Source organism: Eptesicus fuscus, chromosome 1 (assembly GCF_027574615.1).
Source record: "Eptesicus fuscus isolate TK198812 chromosome 1, DD_ASM_mEF_20220401, whole genome shotgun sequence".
Lineage (NCBI taxonomy): Eukaryota > Metazoa > Chordata > Mammalia > Chiroptera > Vespertilionidae > Eptesicus > Eptesicus fuscus.
In genome coordinates this window covers 38,861,433-38,879,154 of record NC_072473.1, presented here as the reverse complement: position 1 = coordinate 38,879,154, position 17,722 = coordinate 38,861,433, and the positions used below count along the sequence as shown (strand labels likewise).

The 17,722-nt window shown below is 40.3% G+C and overlaps 1 protein-coding gene across 1 annotated transcript in view; it reads right to left on the bottom strand.

Moving 5' to 3' along the window:
* The window catches only part of ATRX (ATRX chromatin remodeler), a 291,152-nt gene that overhangs the window by 185,549 nt on the left and 87,881 nt on the right, over window positions 1-17,722 (bottom strand). Inside the window, exon 10 of the mRNA XM_028137791.2 lies at window positions 17,513-17,588. Coding sequence (XP_027993592.2) covers window positions 17,513-17,588 — 76 coding nt within the window. The remainder of the gene's footprint in view (window positions 1-17,512; window positions 17,589-17,722) is intronic.

The following is a 17,722-nucleotide window of genomic DNA, read 5'->3' as shown; positions in this document are numbered from 1 at the left end:
TTTTTTACTAATTTTACTATTCCAGTGCTATATTATCTACTCATTCACTGCTTCTGTTCTAATGAGTGCTTTGACAAATACACTATAGTCACATTCTTAAAGGTATCTGTATTTCACTGAATGCTAATACATGTATTTAGAAATAAACTAATTCAAGCTTTTATTTTTAAAGATTTCTTTTAAAAGGTGTTCTAAACATCATTATTCAGGATGTTCCATATCTAAAACGCACTGAGAGGACATCTCAGATTTATGCTCCAAGCTACTATTTTATCTTCTAAGAGGCTCTAAAAACAGGTTTAAAGAAAACTATTAAATTAAAAAAATGCATTTTAGAAGGCCACAATACTGTGTATCCATACACAAAAAGTTACAATTTTTTAATTGTTTTTTCATTTGTGCACAATATAACAGAATAATTACTTAAAACAGAGAATTCTGAATAAGATTATAGGTTTAAATACATGTAATTCATAGTAATAAAACAAGTGTCTATGTAGTGCTAAAATATATTTAAAAGGTTGATATGCAAAACTATTCAAATGACTACAACCGAAGAATGTTGGATAATTTTTGGATGATGAACAAATATCCTCCAAGCAGAGTTTGAGGCTTTGTTTTAATAAATGTTTTCAGCCCTGCCTCCGAAACCGCGGCATGAGCCACGGATCCAGCACATCGCAGCAAGCCTGGGACTGCACCCCCTGCCCACCAAACCCACAGTATTGCCCCAACCTCGCGGTCTTGCAGGCGAGCTTCTGACTGAGTTCCCTGCCCACCAAGACTGCAGCTTCGCCCCGGCCATGTTCCCACAGGCTAGTTTCTGGCTGAGTTCCCTGCCTCCAAGATCGTGGAGTCGGTTGCTGCACTACATGTCCCACAGGCAAGCCTCTGTCTGCATCTCCTACCTGCCAGGCCCACAGTGTGGACCCTGGCACAGAGCATCCTGCCGCCAACAAGCCTGGGACCGTGCTCCCTATCAACCAAGACGATGAAGTCAGCCCCGCCATGCACGTCCCACAGTTAAGCCCCTGTCTGCATTCCCTGCCCACCAAGCCCGTGGCGTGGGACCCAGATCCAGCGTGTTCCACCAGCAAACCTGGGACTATATTCCCTGTCAGCCAAAACAGCAGCACTGGCTCAGCCCTATGCTTCCTGAAGGCAAACTTCTGACTGCTTTCCCTGCCCAAGAAGACCAAGGCATTGGGCCAGGCCCTGTGCATCCATCCAGCGAGCCTGGGACCGGTGTTAACAAGAATGGGGAGACGAAACAACCATCAAAGGAAAGAAAAGGGGTGATCGTCCCCCCACAAAAAAAAAAAAAAAGAAGAAGAAGAAACTAAATGAAATGGAGGCATGCAATATGTCAGAAAAAGAATTCAGCGTACTGGTCATGCAGTTCATAAACCAGATGGATGAGAAAACCAACAACTTATGTAAGAATCAGGAGGATATCAAAAATGATATAACTACAATAAGAAACATGATGAAAGGTTTCAACAGTAGACTAGAAGAAGTGGAGGACCAAATTGGTGAATTAGAAAACAGGGCAGCGAAACACACACAATCTGAACAGCTATTGGAGAAAAAAATTAGAAAGCAGGAGGAGAATGGAGGAAAATGGCAGTGGAGGTGAGGGAAAGGGTGTGAGTGAGTGAAGGGGTGAAAGGAGAGTGTGTGGATGTGTGTGGTGTGCGTGTGAGTGAGTGAGGGACAGTTAAATCCAGCAGGAGCAGCAGGGGCTGGCAGATCATGCTCTCTTGGACAGGGAGAAACTACCACTGCTGCGGGCACTCCCTGGGCTGCGGGACTTGGGCACGGAGACCACGCCATCTTGAAGGGGAGAGCGGCCTGTTCTAGGAACTCATCAGCAGCACCACCCAGACAGGCCTTGGACACTGCCTGCAACCTGGCAGCCACTCCAGCCAAAATCCTGCTGCCCCAACTGCAGACCCACAGACCCTGGGTGCACGCTCCTGCAGCAGTAAGTGCAACCTCCCCCTCCCCAGCAGCTTAACTCCTGATACCACAGTCGCACTTCTCCAGCGCCATAGTCATGCTTCTCAAGCGCACAGGCTGCCTGAACCTACCACTCCATGGGCCGCTAGTGGGTGCCACCGCGGGGCACACACTTACCCAAACAAGGGCCCACTGCCCCAGCAGTTGAAATTCTGGATTCCCCCTTCCTGGATACCTCCCTGCAGCCACCTCGGTCACGTGGATTCAGCGCCAGGGTTCCTCTGGGTGCCTGAGCGCACAGCAACTTGGTGTGCGCAAACCCAACCAAGGGCATAAGGCCCCCGGCAGTAGAAATACAGACTTCCCCAACTCCCGGCTGCCTACCCACAGATGCCTCAGTCACACGGCCTCAGTGCAAGGGCCTATCTGAGTGCACCACCCTGGCAATCGGCCCCGGGGTACCCTGGTGAGCCACCACTGGGAGTGCGCGAATTCAACCAAGGGCACAGCAGCAAAAACTGAGTTTTCCCAATTCACAGCTACTGACCTCTGGACACCACAGCTGCGCTTTGCCAGCGCACAGGCATCCTGAGCCCAAGGCCGCAAAGGCAGCTCTTGGGTGCCTCTGTGAGCCCCCGCTGGGCACGCTCTTATCCAAACAAGGGCTCACTGCCCCAGCAATAGAAATTATGAGTCCCCCCTTTCTGGATACCTGTCCACAGACTCCTTGATCTCACGGCTTCAACACGAGGGCCACGCTGAGTGCACTGCCCCGGCAAACAGCTCCCGGGCACCTCTGTGAGCTACCACTGGGTTTGCACAAACCCAACCAAGGGCACAAGGCCCTCAGTAATACAAATTTGGAATTGCCCCACTCCCGGTTGCCTACCCAGAGACACCTCAGTCACACAGCTACAGCGCAAGGGGCTCTAAGTGCACCACCCTGGCAAACAGCCCCGGGGTACCTCTATGAGCCACCACTGGGCACACGCAAATTCAACCAAGGGCTCAGCAGCAAAAACTGAGTCTACCCAAATCAAAGCTGCTGACCTCCAGATACCACAGACGTGCTTTTTCAGCGCGCAGGCCTCCTGAGACCACCGCCCCAAAGGCGGCTCTTGGGTGCCTCTGTGAGCCATTGCAGAGCGCACTTATATACAAACAAGGGTGCACAGCACCAGTAATACTAATTTGGACTTTCCCCCATTCTGGCTGCCTGCCCATAGACACCTCGGTCACGCAGCTTCAATGCAAGGGCCACGCTGAGTTTGCCACCCTGGCAAACGGCTTCCAGGTGCCTCAGTGAGCCACAGCTGGGAGCGCACAAATCCACACAAGGGCACAAGGCCTCGGCAGCAAAAACTGAGTCTTCCCACCCCACAGCTGCCAACCTCAGGACACCATAATCACGTCTTTCCAGAGCTCAGGCCCCCTGAGCACCACCACCCCGACAGACGGCTCCTGGATGCCCCTGGGATCCACCGCTGGGCACACGCGATTTCAACCAAGGGCACAAGGAAGCAAAAATTGGGACATCCCCCTCCCTGGCCGCTGACCTCTGGACACCGCAGTTGTGCCTTTCCAGCACACAGGCCTACTGAGCTTGCTGCCCCAATAGGCAGCTCCTGGGTGTCTCATTGAGCCCCAGCTTAGCATGCTCATATCCAAACAAGGGCGCAAGGCCCCGGCAGTGGAAATTTGGACTTCCCCCTTCCTGGTTGCCTACCCACAGACGTCAGACACCGCGTTGCATGGTTTCAGCACACAGGCCCCCTGAGGACACTGCCCGAGCAGGCAACTCCTGGGTGCCTCGGTGAGCTGCCACTAGGCGCACTTGTATCCAACCAAAGGCTCAAGGCCTCGCAGCACAAACTCGGACTTCCCACTCCTCAGCTGCTGACCTCTGGTCACTGCAGTCGCACAGATCCAGTGTGGAAGCACCCTGAGCCCACTGCCCTGGCAAGCGGCACCCAAGTGCTTCTCGGAACTGCCACAAGGCACAACCCTGCCCGCTGGCATCCAGTCCCTGTAGGAGTGCTGCTCTGGCACAAGGGACTCCTGAGCCCACTGGCCCAGCAGACGGCTCCTGGGCGCCTCTGTAAGCAGCCTTTGGGCATGGATATCCAACCAAGGGCGCACATCCCCTGAAGCAGAAACCCGGACTTTTCCCTCCACGGGGCTGGTGGCACACCACAATTGCTCTGATCCAGTGTGTGGGCACCACGATATCACATCCCCAGCAGAAAGCGCCTGGCCTCATCTGTGTGCTGCCACTGGGCATGTGTCTCTCCAACCAGGGGCGCACAGCTCCCTCAGTAGGATCCACGACATCCCTCTCCTGGCTGCCTACCTCTGGACAGCTTGGTGAATTACTGAGGACTTGTCTCCCTGGACAAGGTCCCATTATTTCAGCCACAGACCTTGATATTCCCACATCCCCAGCCACAGGAACCTGAACACCCTCATTATTCAGAGAGGGAAATCACTTTGGCCAGAGTACCACTGCCTCAACCAGAGACTAGGAGACACCCGCCCCCCCACTGTCATGGGCTCAGTGCCCCTCGCAGAAAGTTGCAGAGCAACACTAACACAGCAGGAGTCAGATCACACTGGCCAACATCACAGTACCTGAGCCTCAGACCCCGGGACTCCTTCCTCCTAAACTGTAGATTCTGGGAACCCACAGTGAGCACATCCCAGTGAGACCTCAAACAACCTTTGCCATAAGAGCCGGAACCACAATCACATCCAAAACAGCGTGCACAACAAAGCTGGGGGAGAGTCACATTGCCAACCCGAAACAAGAATTCATCCACGAATAAGAAACTAACATTCAAGATTCAACTACATCATGAGAACCCAAATGGCTCAAGTAGGGAGCTCCACTAGATCACCAAGCCCAGGACATCCTGAGAGATCGCACCTCTAGTACCACCCCCAAAAGAACCTGGGTAGTGAAGCAGTTGGATCTAAGAAACAGAAATAATTAAAATGTTACAGCAAAAAATGGGGAGATAAAAAAAAAATCCCCATAAAAAAAAGAAAAGGACTCACCAGAAAGGGAATTGAATGAAATGTAGGCAAGCAACATGTCAGAGAAAGAATTCAGAGTAATGGTTATAACAATGATCAAACAGCTGGATGACAAATACACACAATTCACTGACAATTATAAGGAGTTGAATGAGAATGTCACCACCATGAAAATAATCCAAGCCCTAAATGGTTTGGCTCAGTGGATAGAGCATCGGCCTGTGGACTGAAAGGTCCCAGGTTCAATTCCAGTCAAGGGCATGTACCTTGGTTGCGGGCACATCCCCACTAGGGGGCGTGCAGGAGGCAGCTAATCAATGTTTCTCTCTCATCAATGTTTCTAACTCTCTATCCCTCTCCCTTCCTCCCTGTAAAAAAATCAATAAAATATATTTTTTAAAAAAAGAAAGAAAATGAAACAAGAGGAAATGAAGAATGACATAGCTGCAATAAAGAACACAATGGAAGGCTTAAACAGTAGACTAGAAGAGGCAGAGGAACACATCAGCGAATTAGAAGACAAGGTAGGAAAAAACACACAAACACAGCAACAACTGGAAAGAAAACTTAAAAAGCAAGAGGAGAGCCTAAGGGAGCTTTAAGACAATGCAAAACGAAAAAAAAAAAATCCGCATAATAGGGGTGCAAGAAGGAGAGGAAACTGAGCAAGGAATAGAAAGCCTGTTTGAAGAAATAATGACAGAAAACTTTTCTGAAAATGGCAAGAAAAAACCACACAAGTCTAAGTAGCACAAAGAATCCCAAACATGATGCACCCAAAAAGACCAACACCAAGACACGTCATAATTAAATTGACAAATATCAAGGACAAAGTAAGAATCTTAAAGGCTGCCAGAGAGAGAGACAGAAAGTTACCTACAAGGGATCTCCCATTAGAATATCAACGGATTTATCAACAGAAACACAACAGGCCAGAAGGGAATAGAATGAAATATACAAAGTGATGCAAACCAAGGGACTAAATCCAAGAATACTACACCCAGCAGGACTAACATTCAAAATTGAAGGTGGAATCAGGAGCTTCACAGACAAAAAAGGACTAAGAGAGTTTATTACCACCAACCCAGCAATGCAAGAAATGCTAAAGGGACTGCTGTAAAAAAAAGATACAGAAAGGCAAGAAGGAACAAAAACATTAAGAATAAAAATGATGACAAACAAGTACATATCAATAATAACATTAAACGTAAATGGATTAAATGCTCCAATCAAAAGACATAGGATAGCTGAATGGCTAGGAAAACATGACCCACATATATGCTGTCTGAAAGAGAGGTACCACAGAACAAAGGATTCACAGAGATTGATAGCGAAGGGATGGATAAAAAAGTTTTGAGGCAAATGGAAATGAGAAAAAAGCTGGGGTTGCAATACTTATATCTGACAAAATAGACCTCAAAGTAAAGGCCATAAAACAACTTCTGGAAGATATCAAAGGAGAGATCGATAGCAATACAGTCATAATAGGGGACTTTAGTACCCCACTAACACCACTGGACAAACCCTCTAAACAAAAAATCAGCAAAGGAACAGCAATCCTAAATGACTCACTAGATCAGATGGACTTAATTGTCATCTTCAGAACATGTCACTCCAAAGCTACAGAATATATATTCTTCTCCAGTGCACACGGAACATTTTGAAAGATAGACCAAATATTAGGACACAGGCAAAGTCTCTTCAAATTCAAGAGAATAGAAATCATAACAAGCATCTTCTCAGGTCACAATGGCATAAAACTAGAAATCAACTACAATGAAAACAATTTTAAAAAATCAAACACTTGGAGGCTAAATAGCATGATTTTAAACAATGATTAGGTTACCAAAGAGATCAAACAAGAAATTAAAAGCATCCTGGAAACAAATGACAATGAAAACACAACAATCCAAAAGCTGTGGGACACAATGAAAGCAGTCCAGAGAGGGAAGTTCATAGCTCTACAGACCTACCTCAAAAAACAAGAAAAAATGGTAATAAATTATCTAACCTTGCAACTTAAAGAACTAGAAAGAGAGCAATAAGAAAAGCCCACAGTAACCAGAAGGAAGGAGATAATAAAGGTCAGAGCAAAAATAAATAACATAGACACACACACACAAAAAAATACATAAGATCAATGAAACCAAGAGTTGGTTCCTTGAAAGTATAAACAAGATTGATGAACCTCGAGCCAGCCTCACCAAGAAAGAGAGAGGGCCCAAATAAACAAAATTAGAAATGAAAGAGGTGATGTAACAACTGACCCCACAGATATACAAAGGATTATAAAAAAAATACTATGAAGAACTCTACTCCAACAATCTGGACAACCTCGACAAAATGGACACATTCCTAGAAAAATACAAGCTTCCAAAACTCAATCAGGAAGATTCAAAAAACCTGAATATACCAATAACTAATGATGAAATTGAAACAGTAATCAAAATGCTTCCAGCAAACAAAAGCCGTGGACCAGATGGCTTCACAGGGGAGTTTTACCGAACATTCAAAGAAGAACTAAAACCAATCCTTCTCAGACTATTCCAAAAAATTCAAGAGGAAGGCACACTTCCAATCTCTTTCTATGAAGCCAGCATTACCCTAATCCCAAAACCAGATAAAAACAAAGAAGATAAAAACATTCCAGCCATGAAGACAGAAGAGAAGCAGTCCAGAGATGGAAGACGCAGATGTGGCCTTCCCATACTAGCACTTAGCAGCTGTGCGTCACTGCAGGTTGCCCAGGACCAAACCAAAGAGTCGGACCTGCATTACCACCATTTGTCCACCATCCAGAACTGTAATGTCAGTGCTGACATGTACACATAAGGAACTGTTGGACATTTAAATTGGATCTCAAAAGAACTGTTGGCCCAGAAAGAAACTCACTACAGACTGATTCATTTGCCTGTCACCATAACCATTATTGCTTGTCTCATTTTCGGTTCTTATAAGTGTATTTCTAATAACACATGATCTCACTCATCTAGGGGAAATAATGAACAACATAGACGGATGAACAAGAACAGACCCACAAACAAGGAGGCATGGATCAGACTATCGGGCTTCAGAGGGAGAGTAGGGGAGGGTGGGGGTAAAAGGAGAGAGATCAACCAAAGGACTTGTGTGCAAGCATATGAGCCTAACCAGCGGTTAAGGACAACAGGGGGGTGGGGGCATGTGTGGGGAGGGGTGTGGGATGGGAATGGGGGTATGAGGACAAATATGTGATACCTTAATCAATAAAGAAATTTTTAAAAATAAATTTAAAAAATTAAAATTAAAAAAAAACACCACAAAGAAAGAGAATTACAAGCCAATATCCCTGATGAATATAGATGCTAAAATCCTCAACAAAATTCTAGCCAAATCGATCCAGCATTACATTAGAAAGATCATACACCAAGACCAAGTGGGATTTATTCCAGGAAAGCAAGGCTGGTGGTACAATATCCTCAAATCAATAAATGTGACACATCACATAAACAAAGTGAGAAACAAAATCACATAATCACATCAATTGATGCAGAAAAGGCATTTGACAAAATCCAACACCCTTTTCTGATAAAAACGCTCAGCAAAATGGGAATAGAGGGATCATACCTCAACATAATAAAAGCCTTATATGACAAACCTACAGCCAACATCATACTCAATGGGCAAAAACTAAAACCATTTCCATGAAGAACAGAAACAAGACAGAGATGCCCGCTTTCACCACTCCTGTTCAACATAGTACTGGAAGTGCTAGCCACAGCAATCAGACAAGAAAAACAAAGGGAATCCAAATTTGAAAAGAATTAAAATTGTTATTATTCGCAGATGACATGATACTGTACATAGAAAACCCTAAAGACTCCATCAAAAAATTATTAGACTAGCCCTAACCGGTTTGGCTCAGTGGATAGAGCGTCGGCCTGTGGACTCAAGGGTCCCAGGTTCGATTCCGGTCAAGGGCATGTACCTTGGTTGTGGGCACATACCCAGTGGGGAGTGTGCAGGAGGCAGCTGATCGATGTTTCTCTCTCATCGATGTTTCTAGCTCTCTATCCCTCTCCCTTCCTCTCTGTAAAAAATCAATAAAATACATTAAAAAAAAAGAATTACTGCTATAGAAAATTCATTTAAAAAATTATTAGACTTAATAAATGAATTTGATAATGTAGCAGGAAACAAAATTAACACCAAGAAATCTATGGCATTTCTATACACCGACAGTGAACTTATAGAAAGAGAGACTAAGAAAACAATCCCACTTACCATGGCACCAAAAAAACTAAGATACCTAGGAATAAACTTAACTAAGGAGGTAAAAGACCTCTGCTCAGAAAACTACAGGACATTGAAAAAAGAGATAGAGGAAGACATAAATAGATGGAAGAGCATACCTTATTCATGGATTGGTAGAATCAACATCATTAAAATTTCCATATTACCCAAAGCAATCTATAGATTCAATGCACTCCCCATTAAACTACCAACGGCCTATTTCACAGACCTAGAACGAACTCTCCAAAAATTCATCTAGAATAAAAGAAGACCTCGAATAGCTGCAGCAATCCTGAGAAAGAAAAGCAACATAGGTGGGATATCAATACCAGATATCAAGCTGTATTACAAAGCCACTGTTCTCAAAACTGCCTGGTACTGGCACAAGAACAGACATATAGACCAATGGAATAGAATAGAGAACCCAGATATCGACCCAAACCACTATGCTCAATTAACCTTTTTCACTCGGATGTCGAGTGCAAATTACTCTTTGAATGTATCAATAATTTGAAATACAAAAAATCCAAATAAATAAGTTTGTATGAAAAGAAACTCCAGTTTTTTATTCTAGTGCCACGCTTTATAAAATCTGGGGTATTTAAAAATTAAATCCCGAGTAGAATAAAGGAATCGAGAAAAAAGCAAGCGAGTGCAAAGGGTTAATATTTGACAAAGGAGACAAGAGCATACAATGTAGTCAAGACAGTCTCTTCAACAAATAGTGTTGGGAAAATTGCACAGATACATTCAAAAAAATAAAACTAGACCACCAACTTACACCATACACAAAAATAAACTCAAAATGGATAAAGGACTTAAATGTAAGATGGGGAACCATAAAAAACTTAGAGCAAACCACAGGAAGCGAAATATCAGACATTTATCGTAGCAGTATCTTTACCGATACAGCTGCTACGGCAATAGAAATTAAGTACAAAATAAACAAATGGGACTACATCAAAATAAAAATCTTCTGCACAGCAAAGAAACCATCAACAAAACAACAAGAAAGCCCACTGCATGGGATAACATATTTGCCCATATTATCTCTAATAAGGGTATAATCTCCAAAATTTACAGGGAACTCATTCAACTTAACAAAAGGAATATAAACAATCCAATCAAAAAATGGGCAAAGGACCTAAATAGACACTTTCCAAAAGAGGACATACGGAAAGCCAAGAGACATATGAAAACATGCTCATAGTCACTAATCATCCGAGAAATGCAAATCAAAACAACAATGAGGTACCATATCACACCTGTCAGAACTATCATCAACAAATCATCAAAAGACAAGTGCTGGCAAGGATGTGGAGAAAAGGGAACCCTCATGCACTGCTGGTGGGAATGCTGACTGGTGAGAATGCAGACTGGTGCAGCCACTGTGGAGAACAGTATGGAGTTTCCTCAAAAAACTAAAAATGGAACTCCAATTTGACCCAGTGATCCCACTTCTAGGAAAATATCCCAAGAAATCAGAAATACCAATCAGAAAGGATATATGCACCCCTATGTTCACAGAGCACAATTTACAATAGCTAAGATTTGGAAACAGCCTAAGTGCCCAAACAGCAGATGAGTGGATTAAAAAACTGTGGTACATCTACACATATTATGCTGTAAAAAAGAAGGAACTCTTACCATTTGCAACAGCATGAGAGCATTAGGCTAAGTGAAATAAGCCAATCAGAGAAAGATAAATACCGCAAGATCTCACTTATTTGTGGAATATAGTGAACAACATAAACCGATGAACAAAAATAGATCCAGAGACAGAGAAGCATCGAAACTCTCAAACCTCAGAGGGAAGGCATAGGAATGGGGAGTGGGGTAAGAGATCAACCAAAGGACTTGTATGCATGCATATAATCATTACCAATGGATACAGTCACCAGGGGTTGAGGGCATGTGCTGGGGGATGGGTGTGGCCTGAAAGAGGTCAATAGAGGGGAAAAACAATATTGTAATAGCTATGTATGGGCCAGTGGGGGTATTTAAAATATTAAGAGGACCACTCTGTAAAGTATATGATTGTCTACCCACTATGTTGTGCACCTGAAACTAATACAGAATAATACTGAATGTGAACTATAATGGAAAAATAAGATGGAAAATTATGTTTTTCATCATAAAAAAAGAAGAGATGAGCCTACAATATATCTAACTTCAGGAGGAGAAAGAAAGGTGGGCATCAGGGATGCTGCTAACTCTGGGCTTAGCAATAAATATCCTTTGGTCCTAAAAAAAAAAATTTTTTTTTTTAGGAAAAATAAAAATTTCATAAAATTACTATGGATTTACTCATCTTAAAAATCTGTATTAATATTTTTTTAAACTCTGTGATTCAAACTTAGTATCTTGATATGAACATTTCTATAAAAATGACTAAGATGCCCTGGTTGGGTGGTTCCCCTGGTTGGAGCATCATCACATACAACAAAAAAGGTTGCAGGTTCAACTCCTGGTAAGGGCACATACCTAGGTTGTGGGTTTGATCCACAGTCGGAGCGGGTCGGGAGGCAATCCATCAAAAACTAGCATTGATGTCTTTATCTTGCTCTCCCTTCCCTCCGTCCCTCCTTTCCTCCAAATTTTAAAAATAAAAATAAATAAGTAAAAATAAAAACATACTCTTAGGTAGGATCATTTTTAATTTTTTTATAAAAATTTAAAGAGCCCTGGCTGGTGTGGCTCAGTTGTTTGGGTATCATCTCATATATCATAGGGTGTTGGCTTGTAGACTAAAGGGTCCTGCACTTGATTCAGGTCAAGGGCATGTATCTGGGTTGCAGGCTTCATGCCTGGCCCTGGTCAAAGCACATGCGGGAGGCAACTAATAGATGTGTCTCTCTCATATTGATGTTTATCTCTGTCTCTACCCCTCCCTTTCACCCTCTAAAAATCAATGGAAAAATATCCTCAAGTGAGGATTAATAAATAAATAAATAAATAAATAAATATCCAACCACACTGAAAGAGAAATTATGAGAAAAACTATAGAGTATTACTATACCCAATTGAGCATTTTTCAATTATAAAGTAAATATATGTATGTGTGTAGCAGGGGAGAATATCCATATAAAAATCTCAGCTTTTAATCAAACTTCAGGTTAAAAAAAAGAATGCTTATTTAGAAAAATACCTAGCAATATGATTTTTCTCCTAAAAGCTCAGTTTTAAATATGCTTCACACCGTGTAAAAATACAAATTAAGAATATTCCAAAAATAACTATTTTTACAGGAGGAATGGATTCTTCAATGATCGTTTTAGTATGCAACCTCTAAAGACAAAGTTTGGTTTAATGATCCACAACACTAACAATGTTGAACATGAACACAATACCATCTTATCGCTGGGACTAATTTACAGTAAAATATAGAACATTCTTAAAATTTTTTTGGTCAAAATATTTCTATTAAAATTTAAAACATTAAGGAATCATAATGCATTTTCAATGCCAGGCTAACTGTAGACCTGTAACAATAATAAAAAATTATGTGAATAAATGTCTTTCCAATGAAAGAACCAATTTAAAACACAATTAAAAGGGATTCAGAAGACAACATTAAAATAATTGTACATTTGCCGGGCCAGTGTGACTCAGTGAATGAACGTCAACCTATGAAGCAGGAGGTCAAGTTCAATTCCTCGTCAGAGCACATGCGTGGGTTGTAGGCTCAATCCCCAGTAGGGGACGTGTAGGAAGCAGCCAATCAATGATTCTCATCATTGATGTTTCTAGCTCTCTCCCAATCCCTTCTTCTCTGAAATCAATAAAAATTTAAAAATAAAAACGAATATGGTACATTCAAATAACTGACTGTAACATTACATGTATAAGTTAAATCATCTGACAAACTGGTATTATTATTCTCCCTTTCAAAAAGTACATAAAGCTTAAATATAAAGTAAAATTCTCAGTTACAGAAAATTCAAAAGATAAAGGTAGTCTACTACTTATATTTTTTAAAGGCTCTACCAAAAAAGTAATGATCCCTGACCAGTTTTGCTCAGTGGATATAGCGTCAGCCTGCGGACTCAAGGGTCCCAGGTTCGGTTCTGGTCAGGGGCATGTACCTTGGTTGCGGGCACATCCCTAGTAGGGAGTGTGCAGGGGGGCAGCTGATTAATGTTTCTCTCTCATCGATGTTTCTAACTCTATCCCTCTCCATTCCTCCCTGTAAAAAAATCAACAAAATATACTTAAATATATATATACATATATATATATATAAAGTAAAGTTAAACTGCCAATCTATAATATTTTTTCGTTTATTAAATATATGCAATTATACAGAAATTATTTACAAGTTAGAGCTATCAAATCTGAATGATGCCATCTAATTGTAGGCTAAATAGAAACTTATTTATTCATACCCACTAACATATTCAGGGCACGGCTAAGTCTTTTATATTGACCTCAAAAGCTATCACTGCTTTAAAATAGAGAAGAAAAATAAGAGTGAAATCTGTTGTAAAACTTTCACACAAATATATAAGTACATAAGTTATATATAAGTATATGTTATATAAAGTAAATGTTTTGGGAATTATAAAGTATTTACTTCCTCAATTTCAGAAATATTAAAATATCTTTGGCTATAAACTAGCCTGCATTATCTCAATTCTAGCAAATTCTTTCAAGTGTCATAAAAAGATGCATTATAATTAAAATCAAAAGCTTGAATAAAGAAAAAGTTTTACAGCCTGGCCAGCTGGGCTCAATGGTTGAGCATCAACCTACGAACCAGTAGATTACAGTTTGATTCCAGGTCAGGGCACTTGCCCACGTTGTGGGCTCAATCCCCAATGCGGGGCATGCAGAAGGCAGCTGATCAATGACTCTCTCTTATCATTGATGTTTCTATCTCTCTCTCCCTTTCCCTTCCTCTCTGAAATCAATTTAAAAGAATTTTTTTAAAGAAAAAAGTTTTATAGAAATTTATTGCATTCAATTAGTTAAGCATTTGCCTTAATACACTACTTAATTCTCCATAAAATCAACGCTGAAAATGTATTACAATACTGCTAAAAAGCAATCATAAAATATATACATAATTTCTATATAATTATACAACTGTGCACAAATTTACACACAAGTACAACATGCTATCTACCAAAATACATCCTGATTCCAAAATGTAAAATTAGTAAAAATAAATTCTAAGACTTAATCATGATCTACAAATTTCTAAAAGCTGCCTAATTCATATTCAAATATGCTCAACCACACCACCTAAACAAATAGTTCAAAAAGGTATTTGAATTCCCATCATTAGATAATCCATGAGTAATAGATACCTCTTTCATATATGAGACAAGTTATTAATGGTATATATCAGTGATTTTCAACCTTTTCATCTCATGGCACACATCTGATTACTAAATTTCTGCCTGGCCTGCATGGCTCAGTGGTTGAGCATCAACCTATGAAACAGGAGGTCACCGTTCAATTCCTGGTCAGGGCACATGTCCAGGTTGCAAGATCAATCCCCAGTGTGGGACATGCCAACCAATGATTCTTTCTCATCATTGATGTTTATATCTCTCCCTCTGATGGAGGCAGTCAACCAATGATTCTTTCTTATCATTGATGTTTATATCTCTCCCTCTCCCTTCCTCTCTGAAATCAATAAAAATATTTTTAAGAAACTTATTATAATTACTAAATTTCTGCAACACCAAAAAGTATGTTATATTTTTTGCATATCTGACAAAAAATAGGTATGATTCTGATTCATTTACACTGGAAGGCTATTGTTCTGTTGGCTGGTGTCATTTTTTTTTATTTGACAATCAAAGGGAAAAGAGGTCAATACTCCTGACTTAGTCAGGTATTGCATGTTTTAAAAATTCTTGCAGCACACCAATATGCCACAGCACACAGTTGGAAAATCGCTGGGTATGTGTATATTAAATTGAGTATAATGAAAAACATGCTCAAGACAAAATTGAATTCTTCTCAAAATACTCAAAAGGGTTGTATTTTTTAACTACAAACATAAGATGGAATTATATACACCTTCAATAAAATACTTGCCAGTTACAGACAGATGTAATAAAGTACTTAAAAGATGAAAATTATGTTTATATTTTGACAAGCTCTAACACAAATAAAAAATTATCATACCTTAATGATACTCTCAATTGGTGGTTAGATATGAAATTAAGGTTCATCACTCAAATTAAAATTATAATATAGCATGTTTTAAACATTCTTAGCCTTTCAATAATATTTGAGGCCTCATGTTTTGTAGAAAAATAGCATAAATAAGTGAAAAGGAATTAAAGAATTTTAAAATAATACATTTTAAATGATTTCATAATCTCTCTGTGATCATGTATTACATAAATCCTTGATGAATAAAACATATGTCCTTACCATCCCATTCTGGACCCCACACCTATCCCATAAAATAATTGGATATATAATAAAAAATAGCCCTAGCTGGTTTGGCTCAGTGGATAAGAGTGTCTGCCTGCGGACCAAAAGGTCCCAGGTTCGATTCCAGTCAAGGGCACATATCTTGGTTGCAGGCTCCTCCCCGGCCCGGGCCCTGGTCAGGGCATGTGCAGAAGGCAACCAATTGATGTGTTTCTCTCACATTGATGTTTCTGTCTTTTCCTCTCTCTTCTACTCTCCCTAAAAATCATTGGAAAGATATCCTTGGTTGAGGATTAACAAAAAAATAATAAGTAGCAAAGCAGCATCTGTCTTTGTATACATGATGAAACTCTATTCAAAGTGCAAAATAAAACTGTTCATTTACCTTAATAAAAATGTTTTCCTGCTAATTAGGAGAATGCTGATCTTTGAAACAGAAAAACGTATCATCATCAGCAAGATATAAAACAGAGCTAGAATAACAGCTATCCTTAGAAAATTATGACACAAAAAAATACATATATGTTTTCATGTTTTCTTAACATTAGAGCTTACTATTAGGAATAAATGGATGGTTAATATAGTGTTCTTTAATAAAACCCATCAAGTCTACCAGATTTTAGGGACTTAGAATTAATCAGAGAAAACTTCATCCAACACTTTCATTTTAGAGATCAGAAAATTTTGGCAAAGAGTAGTTAAGTCACTTGACCAAGATTACAGAGACAGTTGTTATAAAAATTAGAAGTCAGATATTCTTATTCCTATTACTTCAAAATTCCATCCACTTCACCACACTTGGCTGAAGATTATGAATGTGGGGTATACTATAGAGCAGGGAAAGGTTTAAAAGCCATGAAAAACATTACGGTTATATTCTTTAATATTTTTTTTTTATTCTCCATTGCTGGTATATGAGCGTGCCTTTGTATGTTTCTCTTCTCCCAGCCATCCCTTAGTTAATAATATCTGTACAGGCTATACTGTTCACATTTACACTTATTGTTTAAGTCTTATTAAATTAAAAGTATCATACTATTTCTATTTTATTTGAAAAATAATTAAAATCTGTATCAGTCTGGACACTCTGTAAATTAATACTAATTTTGAAAGCAATTCCTTAATCTTAAATACCTGAGTAATGTCCCCTTTTTTTTACTTTGAACAGATTTTAATAAATAGGACTACCATAATGGATAGCAATTAAAAACAATACTCAGCCCTAACCAGTGTGGCTCAGTGGTGCGCAGGCAAAGGGTCAAGAGTTCGATTCCAGATCAAGGGCAGGTACCTGGGTTGCAGGTTGGATCCCAGGCTCCTCGTAAGGGCGTGCACAGAAGGCAACAAATCAATGAGTCTCTTTCACATTGATGTTTCTCTCTCTCTCTATCTCTCTCTCCCCCCCCCTCTCTCTCTCTATCTCTCCCTCCATCCCTCCCTTCTACTCTTTTTAAAAATCAATGGAAAAAATACCCTCACTTGAGGATTTTTTAAAAATCAAATATTAAGGAGTTGTCACCAGTTTGATATAATTCACTTTCATCAATAAAATAATCTGTAAAAATTAAAATATTCTCAAAAATTAGCAGTTTACATAAAAATATAAAATTGACAGTGCTACACATATTTATAACATACCCTATGTGTGTCAATATTTACATTTACTTTCTCTTAAAGTTTCTAAGTTTTAGCCTATTTTCTGGCCTTTCTTTCAAACTTGAGGAAAGACTGTGAGCAGAGTCTTTCTAATGCACTCCTCGTTTTTACAACCAGCTTGAGGTTCCGTTGTTGCTGTTTGTGCCCACTCATAGGGTGTGTTATAATCTTTTTAATGTCCTTACAGATAGAACCATACCTATTCTCAGGATCATTGTCATCATCATCATCATCATCCACTGTGACAGGCACTGATTTAGATAAGTCTTCATCTCCTTGAAGGAAAAAAAGCATACTTAAAATTAGTTTTAAGTTATCTACATAAGTAAAACCATGTAAAATAAAACAGAAAGCCTAAAACTTTAATAACAACTAGGTGGTTCTAAACTGTACTGTGGGGTCCAAAACA